At 48.3% G+C, this 22,019-nt stretch overlaps 1 protein-coding gene across 1 annotated transcript in view; it reads right to left on the reverse strand.

Annotated features, from left to right (window-relative positions):
* Positions 1 to 11,091, reverse strand: part of CLYBL (citramalyl-CoA lyase) — a 50,407-nt gene extending 39,316 nt beyond the window's left edge. The window contains exons 1-2 of the mRNA XM_078880209.1: positions 10,991 to 11,091; positions 4,945 to 5,146 (exon numbers count right to left, since the gene is read on the reverse strand). Of these exons, the coding sequence (XP_078736335.1) occupies positions 4,945 to 5,146; positions 10,991 to 11,091 (303 nt within the window). The remainder of the gene's footprint in view (positions 1 to 4,944; positions 5,147 to 10,990) is intronic.
* Positions 11,092 to 22,019: the final 10,928 nt, after the last annotated feature.

Below are 22,019 nucleotides of genomic sequence, written 5' to 3' on the forward strand. Positions count from 1 at the left end.
TGATAGTGATGTCACTGATGGTGGTGGTGGTGACAGTGATGTTACTGATGGTGGTGGTGGTGACAGTGATGTTACTGATGGTGGTGGTGGTGGTAGTGATGTTACTGATGGTGATGGTGGTGGTGATAGTGATGTTACTGATGGTGGTGGTGGTGGTGACAGTGATGTTACTGATGGTGGTGGTTGTGGTGATAGTGATGTTACTGATGGTGATGGTGGTGGTGATAGTGATGTTACTGATGGTGATGGTGGTGGTGATAGTGATGTTACTGATGGTGGTGGTTGTGGTGATAGTGATGTTACTGATGGTGGTGGTGGTGACAGTGATGTTACTGATGGTGGTGGTGGTGATAGTGATGTTACTGATGGTGGTGGTGGTGGTGGTGATAGTGATGTTACTGATGGTGGTGGCGGTAGTGATGTTACTGATGGTGGTGGTGGTGACAGTGATGTTACTGATGGTGGTGGTGGTGGTGGTGATAGTGATGTTACTGATGGTGGTGGCGGTAGTGATGTTACTGATGGTGGTGGTGGTGACAGTGATGTTACTGATGGTGGTGGTGGTGATAGTGATGTTACTGATGGTGGTGGCGGTAGTGATGTTACTGATGGTGGTGGTGGTGACAGTGATGTTACTGATGGTGGTGGTGGTGGTGATAGTGATGTTACTGATGGTGGTGGCGGTAGTGATGTTACTGATGGTGGTGGTGGTGACAGTGATGTTACTGATGGTGGTGGTGGTGGTGATAGTGATGTTACTGATGGTGGTGGTGGTGGTGATAGTGATGTTACTGATGGTGGTGGCGGTAGTGATGTTACTGATGGTGGTGGTGGTGACAGTGATGTTACTGATGGTGGAGGTGGTGGTGGTGATGTTACTGATGGTGGTGGTGGTGATAGTGATGTTACTGATGGTGGTGGTGGTGGTGATAGTGATGTTACTGATGGTGGTGGTGGTGACAGTGATGTTACTGATGGTGGTGGTGGTGGTGATAGTGATGTTACTGATGGTGGTGGTGGTGGTGGTAGTGATGTTACTGATGGTGGAGGTGGTGGTGGTAGTGATGTTACTGATGGTGGTGGTGGTGGTGGTAGTGATGTTACTGATGGTGGTGGTGGTGATAGTGATGTTACTGATGGTGGAGGTGGTGGTAGTGATGTTACTGATGGTGGAGGTGGTGGTAGTGATGTTACTGATGGTGGTGGTGGTGACAGTGATGTTACTGATGGTGGTGGTGGTGACAGTGATGTTACTGATGGTGGTGGTGGTAGTGATGTTACTGATGGTGGTGGTGGTGGTGATAGTGATGTTACTGATGGTGGTGGTGGTGGTGGTAGTGATGTTACTGATGGTGGAGGTGGTGGTAGTGATGTTACTGATGGTGGAGGTGGTGGTAGTGATGTTACTGATGGTGGAGGTGGTGGTGGTAGTGATGTTACTGATGGTGGTGGAGGTGGTGATAGTGATGTTACTGATGGTGGAGGTGGTGGTGGTAGTGATGTTACTGATGGTGGAGGTGGTGGTGGTAGTGATGTTACTGATGGTGGTGGAGGTGGTGGTAGTGATGTTACTGATGGTGGAGGTGGTGGTGGTAGTGATGTTACTGATGGTGGAGGTGGTGGTGGTAGTGATGTTACTGATGGTGGAGGTGGTGGTGGTAGTGATGTTACTGATGGTGGTGGTGGTGGTGGTGGTGGTAGTGATGTTACTGATGGTGGAGGTGGTGGTAGTGATGTTACTGATGGTGGAGGTGGTGGTGGTAGTGATGTTACTGATGGTGGTGGTGGTGGTGGTGATAGTGATGTTACTGATGGTGGAGGTGGTGGTAGTGATGTTACTGATGGTGGAGGTGGTGGTAGTGATGTTACTGATGGTGGAGGTGGTGGTGGTAGTGATGTTACTGATGGTGGTGGAGGTGGTGATAGTGATGTTACTGATGGTGGAGGTGGTGGTGGTAGTGATGTTACTGATGGTGGAGGTGGTGGTGGTAGTGATGTTACTGATGGTGGTGGAGGTGGTGGTAGTGATGTTACTGATGGTGGAGGTGGTGGTGGTAGTGATGTTACTGATGGTGGAGGTGGTGGTGGTAGTGATGTTACTGATGGTGGAGGTGGTGGTGGTAGTGATGTTACTGATGGTGGTGGTGGTGGTGGTAGTGATGTTACTGATGATGATGGTGGTGGTGATAGTGATGTTACTGATGGTGGTGGTGATAGTGATGTTACTGATGGTGGTGGTGATAGTGATGTTACTGATGGTGGTGGTGGTGATAGTGATGTTACTGATGGTGGTGGTGGTGGTGATAGTGATGTTACTGATGGTGGTGGTGGTGGTGATAGTGATGTTACTGATGGTGGTGGTGGTGGTGATAGTGATGTTACTGATGGTGATGGTGGTGATAGTGATGTTACTGATGGTGATGGTGGTGGTGATAGTGATGTTACTGATGGTGGTGGTGGTGGTGATAGTGATGTTACTGATGATGGTGGTGGTGGTGATAGTGATGTTACTGATGGTGGTGATGGTGATAGTGATGTTACTGATGGTGGTGGAGGTGGTGATAGTGATGTTACTGATGATGGTGGTGGTGGTGATAGTGATGTTACTGATGGTGGTGGTGGTGATAGTGATGTTACTGATGGTGGAGGTGGTGGTGGTAGTGATGTTACTGATGGTGGTGATGGTGATAGTGATGTTACTGATGGTGGAGGTGGTGGTGGTAGTGATGTTACTGATGGTGGTGGTGGTGATAGTGATGTTACTGATGGTGGAGGTGGTGGTGGTAGTGATGTTACTGATGGTGGTGGTGGTGGTAGTGATGTTACTGATGGTGGTGGTGGTGGTAGTGATGTTACTGATGGTGGTGGTGGTGGTAGTGATGTTACTGATGGTGGTGGTGGTGACAGTGATGTTACTGATGGTGGAGGTGGTGATAGTGATGTTACTGATGGTGGTGGTGGTGGTGATAGTGATGTTACTGGTGGTGGTGGTGGTGACAGTGATGTTACTGATGGTGGTGGTGGTGGTGATAGTGATGTTACTGATGGTGGTGGTGGTGGTGATAGTGATGTTACTGATGGTGGTGGTGGTGGTGATAGTGATGTTACTGATGGTGGAGGTGGTGATAGTGATGTTACTGATGGTGGAGGTGGTGATAGTGATGTTACTGATGGTGGTGGTGGTGGTGATAGTGATGTTACTGATGGTGGTGGTGGTGGTGGTGATAGTGATGTTACTGATGGTGGTGGTGGTGGTGACAGTGATGTTACTGATGATGGTGGTGGTGGTGATAGTGATGTTACTGATGATGGTGGTGGTGGTGGTAGTGATGTTACTGATGATGGTGGTGGTGGTGGTAGTGATGTTACTGATGGTGGTGGTGGTGGTGGTGACAGTGATGTTACTGATGATGGTGGTGGTGGTGACAGTGATGTTACTGATGATGGTGGTGGTGGTGGTAGTGATGTTACTGATGATGGTGGTGGTGGTGGTAGTGATGTTACTGATGGTGGTGGTGGTGGTGGTGACAGTGATGTTACTGATGATGGTGATGGTGGTGATAGTGATGTTACTGATGGTGGTGGTGGTGGTGATAGTGATGTTACTGATGGTGGTGGTGGTGGTGGTGATAGTGATGTTACTGATGGTGGTGGTGGTGGTGGTGGTGATAGTGATGTTACTGATGGTGGTGGTGGTAGTGATGTTACTGATGGTGGTGGTGACGATATGAATGACGGCGGTGGTGGTGGTGATGTTAATGATAGTGGCGATGGTGGTGGTGATGTTGATGCTGGTGATGATGTTAACGATGGTGGTGGTGGTGGTGATGTTAATGATGGCGGTGGTGGTGATGATAGTGGCGATGGTGGTGGTGATGTTGATGCTGGTGATGATGTTAACGATGATGGGGAGCGGTGGTGCAGCGGTTAGAGCGCTGCGTGATGAACCCAGTTACCCGAGTTCGATTCCCGCTCATGGCCACCAATACCGGTGACGATTATTTAAACCGGTTCTGGGCCTCCCCTAGGTCGATTCGGCCTCAAATGAGTACCTGGTGCGATGTGTAAACAACGCCACTTGGGAGACAAAAGCGGCAGCCGGGCGTGGTGCTGGCCACCCACCCACTCGTGTGCCATGCGGATATTCATAGATGCTGCTACTCGCTAACAACACTTGCCCCAACGGTCTGTTAAGGCTATACAGGGGACCTATGTCTTTGGTGATGGTGGTGGTGTTGAAACAGTAGGGGGGGGGGGCACAGGTGCATCTGTCATCTCAGTCCAGTCAACCCATGGCACCACCCGGGTCTGTCCCATGACCTCCGGCCAGCGGCGAGCCATCAGAAACTTTCACGCGACAGCGTCAAGGTGCACCTAGCCTGGCACAGGCGTCGTGGTGACGTCGGCCGCCAAGGATTGTTCAGCCGACGCTGGGGGGGGAACGTAGCCTTCTCGAGCGCAGCCCCAAAAATCTGGAACACCCCGGCCTAACTTCCTGCTCCCGGACATGCACGTCTCTCCAAATTCCGTGGTCCATGCAAGACGCACCTAAACTCAAGACCTCGCCCTGCCAGCGCTTCTAAAATTTAAAATGAGCTGGAATCGAACTCGGGTCGTCAGGATCGTAGCGCAGTGCGCTAACCACTGCGCCGCCACTTCCCACATTACAGTGGCCACCATCGCCACCATTGCCTCCACCATCGCCACCATCACCACCATCACCATCGGCACCACCATCAACATCGCCACCACCAACACTGCCATCGCCATCATCGCCCCCACCGCCACCATTGCCACCACCACCATCACCACCACCACCACCACCAGCGTCACCATCGCCACCACCATCGCTGCCGCCGCCATCACCACCACCGCCACCACCAGCGTCACCACCGCCACCACCACCACCGCCGCCACCACCACCACCACCACCGCCGCCGTCACCTTTCTGTTCTGCGCCACTCCGTCCTCGCAGTCCATGACGGCGCAGTCGGCGCCGAGCGTTGGCAGCTTGCGCAGCTTCCTCTCGTCGTCCCCCGGCACGTAGAGCACCGCCCGGCGGGGCACGTTGCGCCCGTCCCCGTGCACCAGGCGCCGGGTGGGGGGAGCCGTGGCCCCCGGCCTGAGCAGCAGCCCCCGACTCGGCCTGCGCCCGCGACGTCGCACGCCAAAGACAAAGGTTCCCCCGCGCCTGGTTAAAATATGGTGCTGTATTTTTAGGAAAGTGTGTTTATAATATCATTTTATGTAGATATCCACATCTATTTAATATTTTTCTTCTGCAGTTTTTATTGAAAATGCAATATTTGATATCTCAAAAACCTGATGTGATAGACAAAAACTGATGCCAGATTTGGAATCAGCACCCCAAAATTACATTAATACCCTTGGATTACCTTATGCCAGAAAAAGTGTGTTGGCCAGTCTAAGTGGACGTGATACGAACTGCAATGCCCAGATATGTCCAGCAGATGGCACACCCCATTGCGGTTACCATTAAGCCAATGTTGTTGTTCTTGGTATCCGTGTCAGTTATCACAGGTTGTATATAGATAACATTCAATACCACACGTCTCTGGTCTCTCCCGATCTGAAATAGCCCTCACTGGGGCATACGTGGTAGAACTTAATCACGTAAACGTCGCGACTGACTGGACGTTAAAACAATGAGAGGGTCTTCTTGGTTCTTTCGGTAAAGTCACGTAGAAGGGAAGTAATAAAATAATAAAAATAAAACATTACTTCCCTTCTACGTGACTTTACCGAAAGAACCAAGAAGATGAATCCCTGCAGTCACGAAAGCTTTAAATCGAAATTTAATGAGAGGGTCACCACCTGTCTGGGGTTTGACCCAGACAGCCCGGGGAATGGGCATCTGTGTACAGGTGGCAGGAGTTGATTGGTACAGAGATCTGGTACCGGCGAGGTTTTGAAGCTTGTCGAAGCGAAGTGCGATAACGTTGCGCAGTTTTGAAGGTTTTTATTTTTATTTTCCGGCATAGTATCCTTCCAATCGGTTTCGTCTTTCGTATTGGCTGATGTAGATGCAGAGCAACAACTACAATTTCACATTCAGGTGGCCAAGCCAGACAGCTGCGTCAGGAACAGCAGAGTATATCATCACTGTCATGTCTCCTTCCTATTTGTGGATCGGCCATTGCGTCGCTATACGTTGTACAGTCTGTTTTGGATGACCAGTCGCACACTGGAAAGTTTTAAATGTTCCACTTGTGCATCAGGTATCAGCATCTGCCACGGTTTGTGCGGATTCCGTTTTGGGTGGACCATGAACTTCTTGAAAGATCATACCCAGGGTTGTAGGTCAGAGATCAGAAGCGTGTCCAGCCTTCGATAAGGAAGAAGTATTCAATTCTAGATTTGAAGATTTCGTGACTGCAAGGATTCATACTCTTAGGTTTTTTCGGTAAAGTCACGTAGGTAAAAAATAAAATTAAAAGTTAATAAAAGTAATAATGGAAATAAAATAAAATAACTTCAACCGTGATGATGGGTACAAACTGAGTAATCATTGGAAAGATGTTATTAATCACGTAAAAAAGATTTAACTACACATATTTGTACCATCTTATTTGACAGGTACTTTTCTACTTTACCGAGTGTTGACATCATTGACGATCAGTTGAACCATGAAGTCGAAATCAAGAGCAGAATTGAACAAGCAAGGCAAGCATTTATTAAATGGAAAACACTCCTTGCAGACCGCCACTTGAGTCCATCACTGAAACTGCGCACACTGAAATGCTACATCTGGTCAATTTTGCTGTACGGAGTAGAGACGTGGACACTGACAACAACAGCAACAAAAAGGCTCGAAGCTTTCGAGATGTGGCTGTATCGAAGAATGCTGAAAATCCCATGGACAGCCAAAACCACCAATACACAAGTTCTGCAAGATATGGGCACTGACAGGCAACTGCTGAAGACCATCATTAGCAGGAAGTGTTACGACCTAGGCCACATTGCCCGAAACGACCACAAACACCAGCTATTAAAGCAAATCCTGGAAGGAAAAATCGAAGGGAAAAAACGACCAGGACGGCCAAAAACGACATGGCTCAGTGACATCAAAACATGGCTACAATTAACAGCAGCAGCACAAACTCTACACGCCGTGCTAGACCGGGACCAATATCATCGTGAAGTCGCACACGCCGTTAGGCAGCACTAAAGAAGAAGAAGACATCTCCAGCGTTTAACACCTACTGCTTTTTTGTATTTGGATTCTCAACCAACATCGGTTTAGGTCGAGGTACACCGATTGTTGTCTTGCACAGGTCGACTTTGACGAATTTCTCTTGTAGCCCCGCCCACCACCCCCACGTTTCATTCCCTGGTTACCACGTTCAGATAAGCCCCTTAACTTGTATTTAAGGGCTGGTCTTTTGGAATTTTCCTCACTTGATACAGTAATTTTAGCTCGATCCCACCTGATGACGGAGACTTGTGTTGCCTCCGAAACGTCGTGATTTATTATTTTATTTCCATTATTACTTTTATTAACTTTTAATTTAATTTTTTACCTACGTGACTTTACCGAAAAAACCTAAAAGTAAGAAGTATTCAGTAAATACCACATTGGTGTTGGGCGTACTCGGACGCATTAGCTTTTTCATCCGCCCAGGTTGTGGTGCTTTCAGTTTTTATTTTACGTATGAAACTATTTAACCTGGACAATTACTTGCAGGTGCAACAACTCGTTTGCAAGGGGTTTCCCAGGGTGTCAAGTGACGCCCACATGGCAAACACGTACTACGTGCATCCCACTGGGATTTTTGCACACAGCGTTGGTGTACGGTGATTTGTTTTCTGCAATATTTTGCTGTCTTTTGTTGGATTTTCTGTTTGCACTTAGTCACATTCACTTTAAGATGTTTTATGTTTTTGTTTTTTGTTTGTTGCGGGTGCACCCGATTCAAGAGCCGAATGGCTCACAGGGCTATACCTAATAAATGAACTTGAACTTGAACGTACTAGACATCTCGCGACGGGGACTGCAAGATCTGTGTCCGTCCAGTGCTCGCCGAGCTCATTGGCGTCCTGTTGCCGAACGAACACGTTATAAGGTCGCGCTCATTACACACAAATTGCTGACCACAAATGAGCCACAATACCTTGCTGGTCTTGTCGAGGAGCATAAAGCATCACGCCAACTCCAGTCATCCCCTCGCAACGGCGGCTTTTGGCTAAGCCAGGGGTCGGCAACCAAAATAACAAGAAGAGCCATTTCTTTCCAATTCGGTACAAAATTCAGTATTTCAAGAGCCGCAATGCATCTGAGTACATATACTGTACATACGTACATATCGTCAAGAAGCAGCCCGTAAAGAGCCGCATGCGGCTCCGGAGCCGTAGGTTGCCGACCCCTGGGCTAAGCCATCGGTCACTGCATCGCGCGGCATTTTTGGATGCGCTTCTGCGGCCGTCTGGAACGCTCTACCCTCCGATATTAGGAAGGCACTGGAGCTATGCAAACCACCACTGCTCTAGGTATGCATGCAAGTATGTTGAGCTTCTTTCGCACTGTACGTAGCCAATCGTGCTAATCAGAGGTGCGGGAGAAGGACAACAAGCTAAACACAAGCAGTCTACCTGCCTCGCTTCACTATTCTGGCAAATCGCCCGATGATGCTGGATGTAATTACCTGCGAAACGTACTCAAATTGTGAATGTTTTGGATTCACTCTCCAACACACCGGTTGGCTGAAGCAGTAACTTATTGGGCACGTTTCGTTTACGTGACAAACCTTACCGACCGTATCGGGTAGTGGCGGATTACGGCACATTTCTACTTTTCAGTTTTCAGTTTCATTTATTAGGTATAACCCTAAAATTTCGATTTAAAGCTTTCGTGACTGCAGGGATTCATCTTCTTGGTTCTTTCGGTAAAGTCACGTAGAAGGGAAGTGTGTCGAGGCGACAGACCTGGTTTCACCTGAGGACGGCAGCTTGCGTTGTGGCCGAAACGTCGTGAGAATTATTTTATTATGTTTCACTTTTATTATTTTATTATTTCACTTCTACGTGACTTTACCGAAAGAACCAAGAAGATAATTCCTGCAGTCACGAAAGCTCCTAAATTAAGATTGAACCACTTCTACGGGGAAGTTTTAAACTTATCCTTTCTTCTTTCTGGCTATTTGTTCTCTCTGCCTGTGTCCTCTCTTTGGAATTTTCACACTTAAAATTCTAACTTAGCAAATTTTGAAACACGTAATCAACCAGGCTATGCGTTAATTGTGTGTTAACCGACTCTCTGTGTTGTATTACATCACATTTCGATATTTTACTAGGTTATTTAATTTTCGTGTGCCTGTCTCCTAATTTTCTTTTTTTCTTTCTGGCTATTTGTTCTCTCTGCCTGTGTCCTCTCTTTGGAATTTTCACACTTAAAATTCTAACTTAGCAAATTTTGAAACACGTAATCAACCAGGCTATGCGTTAATTGTGTGTTAACCGACTCTCTGTGTTGTATTACATCACATTTCGATATTTTACTAGGTTATTTAATTTTCGTGTGCCTGTCTCCTAATTTTCTTTTTTTCTTTCTGGCTATTTGTTCTCTCTGCCTGTGTCCTCTCTTTGGAATTTTCACACTTAAAATTCTAACTTAGCAAATTTTGAAACACGTAATCAACCAGGCTATGCGTTAATTGTGTGTTAACCGACTCTCTGTGTTGTATTATATCACATTTCGATATTTTACTAGGTTATTTAATTTTCGTGTGCCTGTCTCCTAATTTTCAAGCTTACGTGCTACAGTAGTACGTTGGCGTACACTCATTGATATGCTAATTCTCTCCGCCCTCTCCCTCCCTCCATCCCCGCCCCCTCCTCTCTATATTTAAGGGACCGTCACAGAAACGACCCCTCTCTTTGTGCCGATTTGTGTCCTCTCTCTGTGTGCCGTTGTGATGTCTGTCTGCTTGTATGTCTGTCTATAGTTTTCTAGTTAGATTTTGGTGCTATTTCTTTTATGCCTGATGATGATTGCTTGTGTTGCGATCGAAACGTCGTAATATGTTATTTTAATTTATTATTTTATTTTTAGACGTGACTTAACCGAAAAGAACCAAAGAATAATTCCTGCAGTCACGAAAGCTCCTAAATTAAGATTGAACCAAGAAGATAGTTAAAACCCTGTGAGCCATGCGGCTCTTGACTCGGGTGCAACCACAACAAAAACATGGACAAGAAACATCTTAAAGTGACTACACGCTACAGAAAAATCCTGGAAAAAACAGCAAAGTCTTCCAGAAAAAAACACCGTATTTCAACGCTGTGTGCAAAAAATCCCAGTAGGATGCAATTTAAACAATAACAACCATAAGACAATGTAGATTAAAGTTATCAGGCTAACTCTGTACTACAAAAAACAAACATGGCTAAACCAAAACGTTTTCAAAACCCCCCCAAAAAACGTTACTATGAATAACATTGGTCGCGAAAGCCCTACGTGTCAACCCGAATCGAATGCAGTTAACGTGTTCAATGTTTCAACTGTCGCTCCGAAAGAACGACTTCAAAGGGCGACTTCAAAGGGGCGACCTCTGCATTGCAGATCCGCTGTGCACTCATCACAACAACCCACGCTCGCATCACACCCAAAGTGAGGGTTGCACAAGCGGTTTAAGTGCATCGATGCTTCACGTACAACATTGTATACGACGCATTGTGCGCCACGTGTCATGCCGAGTGTTTATGGAATGCCAAACGTCGGCGTTCTTTGAAAACCCCATCCCATAGTTGGGCTGCGAGACCCTCACCAACCCTGCCCGGAGATCCACGACCTCTGCCGGTACGCGACCTAGGCAAGAGCGGAGGCTTCGCGGCCTAAACGCAACAAAATGCATTTTGCGGCCGGCGAACGGAGCCACGAGCGGGGCCGTTCGACAGCGAGCGATTGCAAACGTTGTTGCTTGCAAACGAGTGCGAACTGAGGCGTTTTACGAGGCGATTCGATCGCAAATACCTCCAGCGAAGCCACGGCCAAAAACGACAACAGGGGGCCGCCATCTTTGCACTCCGTTCGTCGGTGCGCAACGTCACTCGATCCCATTGGTCGAACACCATCGACGCGCTCAACCAATCAGAGCGCGCGTTGCTTGGCACGTCGACGGTTGTTATGGAGACAGGGGAGGGGGGGTGTGGCGGTTGGGGCGGGGCGTTGTGAGAGTGACATCATCACAGGGTGGGCGAGGTCCCGTGGGGAGCGGTGGCGCAGCGGTTAGCGCGCTGCGCTGCAAAACCCGGCCACCCGAGTTCACTGGAGAAATCCGATAAGCTATTTTTTTCACAGATGTCCAGTAAGGGGGCACGCGGGGTCAGAACGTTACAACAGCAGGACAAAAGCACGATACGAGTGCAAAGTAGAGGAAAGGCAAATAAATCATTAAAAAAAAATATATAGTATAAAAAATAAAGCTAAACTATCCATAATAGAGGTATTTATTTCTCCTGAATTATGGATAGTTTAGATAGATTATGGATAGACAAAACTAAAATCGTTTAACCTTACGATTCCCGCTCACGGCCACGGCCAACACCACAGTGACAATTATCTGAACCGGTGCTGGGCCTCCCCTAGGTCGACTCAGCCTCAAATGAGTACCTGGTGCGGTGTGTAGTAAACATCGCCACTGGGGGAGACAAAGGCGGCCGGGCGTGACGCTGGCCACCCACCCCCTCGTGTGCCGTGCCAGCCTTCATAGGCGCTCGCTAACAGCACGAGGTGGTCACGTGGTGTTGTTGTGGCTGATTAGAGCCAGACGCATGGCCGATGGAGATTAATGATTCTGTGTAAGATACCGCACTGTTCCATATCCTCTCTTGTCAATGGCACCATAACATGTACCGATTAGCTATACAGCTCAGTAGGCCTTGCCTGGTAAATAAAAATAGTTCCATAGAATGGAAATAATAAAATAATAAAACAATAATTCTCACGACGTTTCAGCCACAACGCAAGCAGCCGTCCTCAGGTGAAGAACAGGTCTGTCAGAAAGACAGCGTCTGACAGACCTGTTCTTCACCTGAGGACGGCTGCTTGCGTTGTGGCCGAAACGTCGTGAGAATTGTTTTATTTTTATTATTTTATTATGTCCATTCTACGTGACTTTACCGAAAGAACCAAGAAGATGAATCCCTGCAGTCACGAAAGCTTTAAATCGAAAAATAGTTCCATGGTATAGTTTAATCTGGCCAAACAGAAGCTGCTTGGACATGCGGTGGCAGGGCATGTGGGCTACATGACCCAGCCAACACAGCCTCGCTTGCCGGGAGAGCTCACTGATGGGACTGTATCAAAATCATTCAGGGGATCTGTGAGCTCCTCACAAAATACATTCTGGTTAAACACAGGATGGATCGTAGGCAGGCCAGCATGAATGTTTCAAGTCGTCCGTTTACAGGACTCCAAGTTTCATAAGCGTAGAGAAGGGAGGACATGACTGTGGCCGGGAAAACTTGACGCTTCATATGGAATGATAGACCAGGTCAGAGGTGTGGACTCGAGTCATGTGACTTGGACTCGAGTCAGACTCGAGTCATGAATTTGATGACTTGCGACTCGACTTGGACTTGCATAACAATGACTTTGTCCCACCTATGAGATGTGGACTCGAGTCATGTGACTTGGACTCGAGTCAGACTCGAGTCATGAATTTGATGACTTGCGACTCGACTTGGACTTGCATAACAATGACTTTGTCCCACCTCTGGACCAGGTAGCTTCCACAGAGCGTTACGCAGCCGATGAAAAGATAATGCCGCTCGACTGATTCTGAGTGAGACCTCTGGAGCCAACCCAGAGCTGGGCATAAACCCACTGCCCAGGTACGGAAACTTCTCCACTCCCTCCACAACTGCCCCATCGCTCATTGGAAGATGAGGGAGGGGAGTATTTGATGACATAAAATACCCAGGCTGGTGCTGTGTTTTTTTTGGGGCTTATGGTAAGAAGACCTCACCTCTTAGTAGCACGCTCCAGGTCAAGCAGCAGTGCCTTCAACTACTCAGAGTGAGAAACAATCACCAGATCCATCTTCTTGGTTCTTTCGGTAAAGTCACGTAGAATGGAAATAATAAAATAATAAAAATAAACCAATAAAATTATTCTCACGACGTTTCGGCCACAACGCAAGCAGCCATCCTCAGGTGAAGAACAGGTCTGTCGAAAAGACGCTGTCTTTCAGGTGAAGAACAGGTCTGTCTTTCCGACAGACATGTTCTTCACCTGAGGACGGCTGCTTGCGTTGTGGCCGAAACGTCGTGAGAATTATTTTATTATGTTATATTTTTATTATTTTTATTATTTCCATTCTACGTGACTTTACCGAAAGAACCAAAAGATGAATCCCTGCAGTCACGAAAGCTTTAAATCGAAATCACCAGATCATCAGCATACATAAAATGTTTGATGAATAGAGGGCCATCCCTTGACTGCACTTGGGCATCGATCAGCCTCCCACTGTATCTGTACTTAATGGACTTTCCACCGATACATCCATGTAAAGCTTCTCGAACTACGTGGTCAACGATGATGTTAAATAATTTAGGAGCCAGAGGACATCCCTGTCGCACTCCAAGGTGAACAGAAAATGGCTCCGACACCCGGGCAGTCACTTTACCACCATCACAAAGGTTCTGAATTATTGTGAGCAAATGGTCTGGGACTCCGAAAGTACGAAGATTCACCCAGAGCCCTGAGCTCTTGATGGTATCATAGGCCTTGGACCGAGTGAATAAAGCAAAGGTGTAGATCCTGTTACAATTCTTTACACCTCTGATGTAGCAGACGGACAGAGAATATGCCTCGTAATTATATTGGTCGCGAAAGCCTACGTGTTAAACAGAGAATATGGCGTCTGTGCTGGACCGCCCTGGTCTGAAACCACATTGGGGCTCCGAAAGCCTCTCCTTAGCGTGCCTGGCAAGGCGATGTTGAATTATATAATCATTACTTTTTGGGTCTTTTGGTAAAGTCACGTAAATAGAAAACTAATACATCATGACGTTTCGATCGCAACACAGGCAATCGTTTTAAAGCTTTCGTGACTGCAGGGATTCATCTTCTTGGTTCTTTCGGTAAAGTCACGTAGAATGGAAATATTATTATATTATTTTACTATGTTTTATTTTCATTATTTTATTATTTCCATTCTACGTGACTTTACCGAAAAAACCAAGAAGACAGGCAATCGTCTTCAGGTGAGAATCATTGCCAGGACCTGTCCCGGCACACCGAGGAGGGAGATGCCCCGGCAGTTCTTGCACTCAGTGCGGTCCCCCTTCTCACAAATGGAGACCACCAGGAGGGCTCCTGTGGAACCCATCCAGTGGACCAGACGGTTGTAATGATGTCACGTGGGGCAGTCTGCACACAAACGCGACCCTCCCTCGGCAGTTTGCTTGAGAGGTCATCGCTACCCGACGCGTTAGCTGCTTTCAAACTCTGGATCACATTTCACACTTCCCCCAACAGATGGCACATCAGCCAACCCCTCGCAAGGAGCGACCGCTTCCTCCAATATTTGAGGCACGGCAACACCAGCAGGGCCGGCCCCGCCTTGCCCTATGACACAAACCGTATCTCTCCATAACAAAGGCTCACCCTCTTAAGCCTCACCTTACCATATGAATAAAAAGTGTGCCGTACTTGGCCCTTCCCCCCTCTCCAACCATTATATATACGGAGTGGTAGCTCTTGCAATCTCTCATTTACTTGATACAGCTGTCGTGGCTGTGACGGTACCACCTGAAGACGGAAGCTTGTGTTGCCTCCGAAACGTCGTGATTTTTATTTTATTTTACTTTTATTAATTTTAATGTTTTACCTACGTGACTTAACCGAAAAAACCTAAGAATATGAATCCTTGCAGTCACGAAAGCTTCAAATCTAGAATTGCCCTATGACATTGTGTAAAGCCGAAGGGTTTCCCCTAGTCGAAATGCTCAGCAAACCCTACGAACTCGTTAATCGGGGTCAGAGGTCGGATTACCGTTAATTTCCTTCAGGATGGTGATCGGTGTGACGCTGCAGGTTACTTTGTGTTCTCGCGTGCTTCTTTCGGATGGCGTTGTGAAAAGCAACAGTTGTTATTTTTTCCTAACTGAGGCAGTTTCCATTTCCTCAGCAACCCGCGGAAATGGAATCAGTTACGACACAATCACCACCATCATTGGCTCCACGAGCATGACCACAGGCATCAGGGTGCTGCCCAGGCGAGATATTAACTACCTCGCCTGGTATACAGGAAGTCGTGGGTTCGATCACCAAGCCTCACTCCTGTATATTTGGAGTTTGCGTGTCTCTCTCTCATCATCATCACGGTGTCTAGGAGATGTTGACTACCTCGCCTGGTATACAGGAGGTCGTGGGTTCGATCACCAAGCCTCACTCCTGTATATTTGGAGTATGCGTGTCTCTCTCTCATCATCATCACGGTGGCTAGGAGATGTGAACTACTTCGCCTGGTATACAGGAGGTCGTGGGTTCGATCACCAAGCCTCACTCCTGTATATTTGGAGTTTGCGTGTCTCTCTCATCATCATCATCACAGTGGAGAGGAGATGTTGACTACCTCGCCTGGTATACAGGAGGTCGTGGGTTCGATCACCAAGCCTCACTCCTATATATTTGGAGTATGCGTGTCTCTCTCTCATCATCATCACGGTGGCTAGGAGATGTGAACTACTTCGCCTGGTATACAGGAGGTCGTGGGTTCGATCACCAAGCCTCACTCCTGTATATTTGGAGTTTGCGTGTCTCTCTCTCTCATCATCATCATCAGGGTGGCTAAGAGATGTGAACTACCTCGCCTGGTATACAGGAGGTCGTGGGTTCGATCACCAAGCCTCACTCCTGTATATTTGGAGTTTGCGTGTCTCTCTCTCATCATCATCACGGTGTCTAGGAGATGTTGACTACCTCGCCTGGTATACAGGAGGTCGTGGGTTCGATCACCAAGCCTCACTCCTGTATATTTGGAGTATGCGTGTCTCTCTCTCTCATCATCATCATCAGGGTGGCTAAGAGATGTGAACTACCTCGCCTGGTATACAGGAGGTCGTGGGTTCGATCACCAAGCCTCACTCCTGTATATTTGGAGTTTGCGTGTCTCTCTCTCATCATCATCACGGTGGCTATGAGATGTTAACTACCTCGCCTGGTATACAGGAGGTCGTGGGTTCGATCACCAAGCCTCACTCCTGTATATTTGGAGTTTGCGTGTCTCTCTCTCTCATCATCATCATCAGGGTGGCTAAGAGATGTGAACTACCTCGCCTGGTATACAGGAGGTCGTGGGTTCGATCACCAAGCCTCACTCCTGTATATTTGGAGTTTGCGTGTCTCTCTCTCATCATCATCACGGTGGCTATGAGATGTTAACTACCTCGACTGGTATACAGGAGGTCGTGGGTTCGATCACCAAGCCTCACTCCTGTATATTTGGAGTTTGCGTGTCTCTCTCTCTCATCATCATCATCAGGGTGGCTAAGAGATGTGAACTACCTCGCCTGGTATACAGGAGGTCGTGGGTTCGATCACCAAGCCTCACTCCTGTATATTTGGAGTTTGCGTGTCTCTCTCTCTCATCATCAGCATCAGGGTGGCTAAGATATGTGAACTACTTCGCCTGGTATACAGGAGGTCGTGGGTTCGATCACCAAGTCTCACTCCTGTATATTTGGAGTTTGCGTGTCTCTCTCATCATCATCATCACAGTGGAGAGGAGATGTTAACTACCTCGCCTGGTATACAGGAGGTCGTGGGTTCGATCACCAAGCCTCACTCCTGTATATTTGGAGTTTGCGTGTCTCTCTCTCTCATCATCATCATCAGGGTGGCTAAGATATGTGAACTACTTCGCCCGGTATACAGGAGGTCGTGGGTTCGATCACCAAGTCTCACTCCTGTATATTTGGAGTTTGCGTGTCTCTCTCATCATCATCATCATCACGGTGGCTAGGAGATGTTGACTACCTCGCCTGGTGTACAGGAGGTCGTGGGTTCGATCACCAAGTCTCACTCCTGTATATTTGGAGTTTGCGTGTCTCTCTCATCATCATCATCATCACGGCGGCTAGGAGATGTTGACTACCTCGCCTGGTATACAGGAGGTCGTGGGTTCGATCCAGACCCTGACGCCTGCTGCTGTATTTTTGGAGTTTGCGTGTCTCTATATTCTTAGGTTTTTTCGGTAAAGTCACGTAGGGAAAACATTTTTAATTAATAAATAACTTGAATTTACTTTTATTAATTTTAATTACATTTTTTACCTACGTGACTTTACCGAAAAAAACCTAAGAATATGAATCCTTGCAGTCACGAAAGCTTCAAATCTAGAATTTGCGTGTCTCTCTCTCTCTTTCTCCCCCCCCCCCCCCGTGGTCGCGTGGATTTTTCTCCGGGTCCTCCGGTTTTCCCCTCCACATTTTAAACGAGTATGTTGCTACTGCTATAAACGTCCACGTGCTAAGCCACTTCGGTGAGCTATTCCATTTTGTGGCCGTGCAGCTTCTGAAGAAGAGCTAGACGGCTCGGTTGGCCTAACCTGGTGAAATACAAAGAAAAAATGTTGATAGTTTACAATGCTCAGCAGCGCTATTATCACCGTGACTGAGAGTTAAGAATCAATGATCGAGACTCGGAGCTACTAAATAGTCACTAGCACCTCCGTTACATCTCCGTCCCTACCTCGTTAACACAAAGACAAAGATCCCCCGTGTAGCCTCAACAGACTGTTGGGGCAAGTGCTGTTAGCGAGCAGCACCTATGAAGGCCGGCACGGCACACGAGGGGGTGGGTGGCCAGCACCACGCCCGGCCGCCTTTGTCTCCCCAGTGGTGATGTCTAATACACACCGCACCAGGTACTCATTTGAGGCTGAGTCGACCTAGGGGAGGCTCAGGAACCGGTTCAGATAATCGTCACTGTGGTGTTGGCCGTGAGCGGGAATCGAACTCGGGTCGCCGGATTCGTGGCGCGGCGTGGCGCTAACCGCTGCACCACCGCTCCCCTCGTTAAAAAACACGCGCGCAAATCATTGTTTGGGATTCTCTGTCTGGAACGCGACTCGAACGGAGAGTCGCGCGGAGTGGCTTGTCCCGAGGCAGGGGACAGGCAGGAGCCGCTCTCACGCGTCAGGAATGTGAGAGAGAGAGAGGAGAGAGAGTGGGAGGGGGGAGGGGAGGGCACGCGCGTGGCCTCGTTCAGGCAGCGCTGCACGGCCAAGTCCAGACACTCACCGACTCTCCCTCCTCGTCACCTGCCCCCGAAATCAATCACCAGAGTCAGAATGCGCATTGAGTCCTGGAGGAATCGTACGGGCGATGAAGCTCTTTAACACAGATCAGCATGTGTTTATACTGGTAGGAACCACCTGGTTCCACCAGCCCACAGGGGATTATTGTATCCGTCCGTCTGTCGTGTATCCAAAAGTAGGAGGGGTGGGGCTGGGTGGAGAGGGGAGGGTGGGGAGGGGCTGGGTGGGCAGGCTGGGAGGGGAGGGTGGGGAGGGGCTGGGTGGGGAGGGTGGGGCTGGGTGGGGGGTGGGAGGGGTGGGGCTGGGTGGGGAGGGGCTGGTCACAACGTGGTGTCCTTATAAAACTCAACGTTTAACCTACTCACGCCGGCTTGTGCCCGCCCTCACAGTCGGCCATATTTGCGGAATACACCACGCCGCCGTTGACCCTGGCCATTGACCGAGCAACCCAACGTTCCTACCAGCTCCCTCCGCAGGAATGTGTTTAGGGAAGGAATCCGCTGATCTATAAAGCTCTATTCTACATATCAGAATAAGTATTCATTACTGGAGGAATCCGATGAGCTATTAAGCTCTTTTTCACATCTGAATGTCTCTGCTCTGATCTACATCTGAATGTCTCTTCTCTGATCGCACGCCTCGTGTCGCGAAACGCACAAACATAATTACAGCCATTTATAAGTGTCCATCTTTTTTTTATATTAGATATATATAGACCGTGTACGTCATGTAAAAAAAGAGTCCGACTGCGGTTAAATAAAGGATGAATCTTCAGTTGAGAAGTAGGCACACTCTCAGTGTCTCTCCATCCCAGGTCTCCCTTGGGCACAAGCGCTGTGTCCATCGCCCCCATGGTTAAATAAAGGATGGATCTTCAGTTGAGAAGTAGGCACACTCTCTGTGTCTCTCCGCCCCAGGTTTCCCTTGGGCGCAAGTGTTGTGTCCATCACCCACATGGTTAAATAAAGGATGGATCTTCAGTTGAGAAGTAGGCACACCCTCTGTGTCTCTCCACCCCAGGTCTCCCTTGGGCACGAGTGCTGTGTCCATCGCCCCCATGGTTAAATAAAGGATGCATCTTCAGTTGAGAAGTAGGCACACTCTCTGTGTCTCCTACCCAGGTCTCCCTTGGGCACAAGTGTAGTGTCCATCACCCCCATGGTTAAATAAAGGCTGGATCTTCAGTTGATAAGTAATCACACTCTCTGTGTCTCTCCATCCCAGGTCTCCCTTGGGCACAAGTGCTGTGTCCATCGCCCCCATGGTTAAATAAAGGACGGATCTTCAGTTGATAAGTAATCACACTCTCTGTGTCTCTCCATCCCAGGTCTCCCTTGGGCACAAGTGCTGTGTCCATCGCCCCCATGGTTAAATAAAGGACGGATCTTCAGTTGATAAGTAATCACACTCTCTGTGTCTCTCCATCCCAGGTCTCCCTTGGGCACAAGTGCTGTGTCCATCGCCCACATGGTTAAATAAAGGACGGATCTTCAGTTGATAAGTAATCACACTCTCTGTGTCTCTCCATCCCAGGTCTCCCTTGGGCACAAGTGCTGTTTCCATCGCCCCCATGGTTAAATAAAGGATGGATCTTCAGTTGAAAAGTAGGCACACCCTCTGTGTCTCTCCACCCCAGGTCTCCCTTGGGCGCAAGTGTTGTGTCCATCACCCACATGGTTAAATAAAGGATGGATCTTCAGTTGAGAAGTAGGCACACCCTCTGTGTCTCTCCACCCCAGGTCTCCCTTGGGCACGAGTGCTGTGTCCATCGCCCCCATGGTTAAATAAAGGATGCATCTTCAGTTGAGAAGTAGGCACACTCTCTGTGTCTCTCACCCAGGTCTCCCTTGGGCACAAGTGTAGTGTCCATCACCCCATGGTTAAATAAAGGCTGGATCTTCAGTTGATAAGTAATCACACTCTCTGTGTCTCTCCACCCAGGTCTCCCTTGGGCACAAGTGCTGTGTCCATCGCCCCCATGGTTAAATAAAGGACGGATCTTCAGTTGATAAGTAATCACACTCTCTGTGTCTCTCTACTCAGGTCTCCCTTGGGCACAAGTGCTGTGTCCATCGCCCCCATGGTTAAATAAAGGATGGATCTTCAGTTGAGAAGTAGTCACACTCTCTGTGTCTCTCCATCCCAGGTCTCCCTTGGGCACAAGCGCTGTGTCCATCCGACATCGGCCCAAGCCCCAGGTCGCGTCTTGCGTGGTTAAATAAAGGATTATGGAGTTGAGAATAGACACTTGAGCCGGGTTCCCTTCGTAAGCGAGAGACGGTGTCGTGATGTCAGATTACCAATCCAGATCACTCGTGTGACACCTTGGCAAAGTGTTCACCCTCGCAACGACAACAACAGTGAAGACGACGACAACAACAACAACGACAATAACAATAAACGCCTCTCAGTGGTTACATTAAGGGCACGGCCTTCGGTTGATACAACACATTCACTTTTTTAACCCAGGTCTCCTTTTTGCGAAATATGCAAGCTGCGGTGTCTAAACAAATAGGTGGTGGACAATAATTCCACCCCCCCCCCGCACCTCCCATGGTCCCAATCTACAAGTGTCACAAACAGGGTCCCCCTTTACCACGGTGACTAGGAGATGTTGACTACCTCGCCTGGTCTACAGGAGGTCGTGGGTTCGATCCCGACCCTGACGCCTGCTGCTGTATATTTGGAGTTTGCATCTCTCTCTCTCTCATCATCATCAAGTTGACTAGGAGATGTTAACTACCTCACCTGGTATACAGGAAGTCGTGGGTTCGATCCCGACCCTGACGCCTGCTGTATATTTGGAGTTTGCTTCTTTCTCTATCATCATCATCATGGTGGGTTTGATCCCGACGACGCCTGTTGGATATTTGGAGTTTGCGTGTCTCTCTCTCTCCCCGTGGTCGCGCGGTTATTTCCCTCCAATATTTAGAACTAGCATAAGTACCCGGCGTTGCCCGGGTGAAAAATATATTTCTTAATAACCTTACATATATACACAGATGGGCTGCTACCCCTGCCCCCCCCCCCCCCCAGCCACGATCTCCTGGGCCACTGTGCAGTAATATCGACGGCCTATAGTGTGATGGGGTGTCGAGGCCTAGTACCGTGCAGAGCCTCCGGCCTCGCCTAAATTGCCCATCCGGCTGAGGCTGGGTACAGGGGCCGGTAACCCCCCCCCCCCCCGCGCTACAATAATACTGTCTAATCGCTATAATTTTATTATCTACCGACCCTATAATAGTAATTGCACACATTGGGGTGGGGGGGGGAGTGAAGAGGACGTGAAACTTTGATGAATTTACCTCAGAGTCGCGTGTTAATGCGTGCGCATATTTTTAACGGGAATTAAAAATGGCGTCCACCCCGCAGCGAATGCGTCGCTACCCGTTGCCAGGGGCAACCGCCGTGGAAAACCAAACGGACCAATCGTGTCTCGCAAATCCCTCACATTTCGTCCAATGAAACTGCGTATGGTCCGGCGACACACAGACAGACACACACACAGACACACACACAGACAGACAGATTTGCGATTTTATATATATAGATGACGATTTAAAGCTTTCGTGACTGCAGGGATTCATCTTCTTGGTTCTTTCGGTAAAGTCACGTAGAAGGGAAATAATAAAATAATAAAAATAAAACATAATTAAATAATTCTCACGACGTTTCGGCCACAACGCAAGCAGCCGTCCTCAGGTGAAGAACAGGTCTGTGGGAAAGACGCTGTGT

This window comes from Lampetra fluviatilis, chromosome 56 (assembly GCF_964198595.1).
Source record: "Lampetra fluviatilis chromosome 56, kcLamFluv1.1, whole genome shotgun sequence".
Lineage (NCBI taxonomy): Eukaryota > Metazoa > Chordata > Hyperoartia > Petromyzontiformes > Petromyzontidae > Lampetra > Lampetra fluviatilis.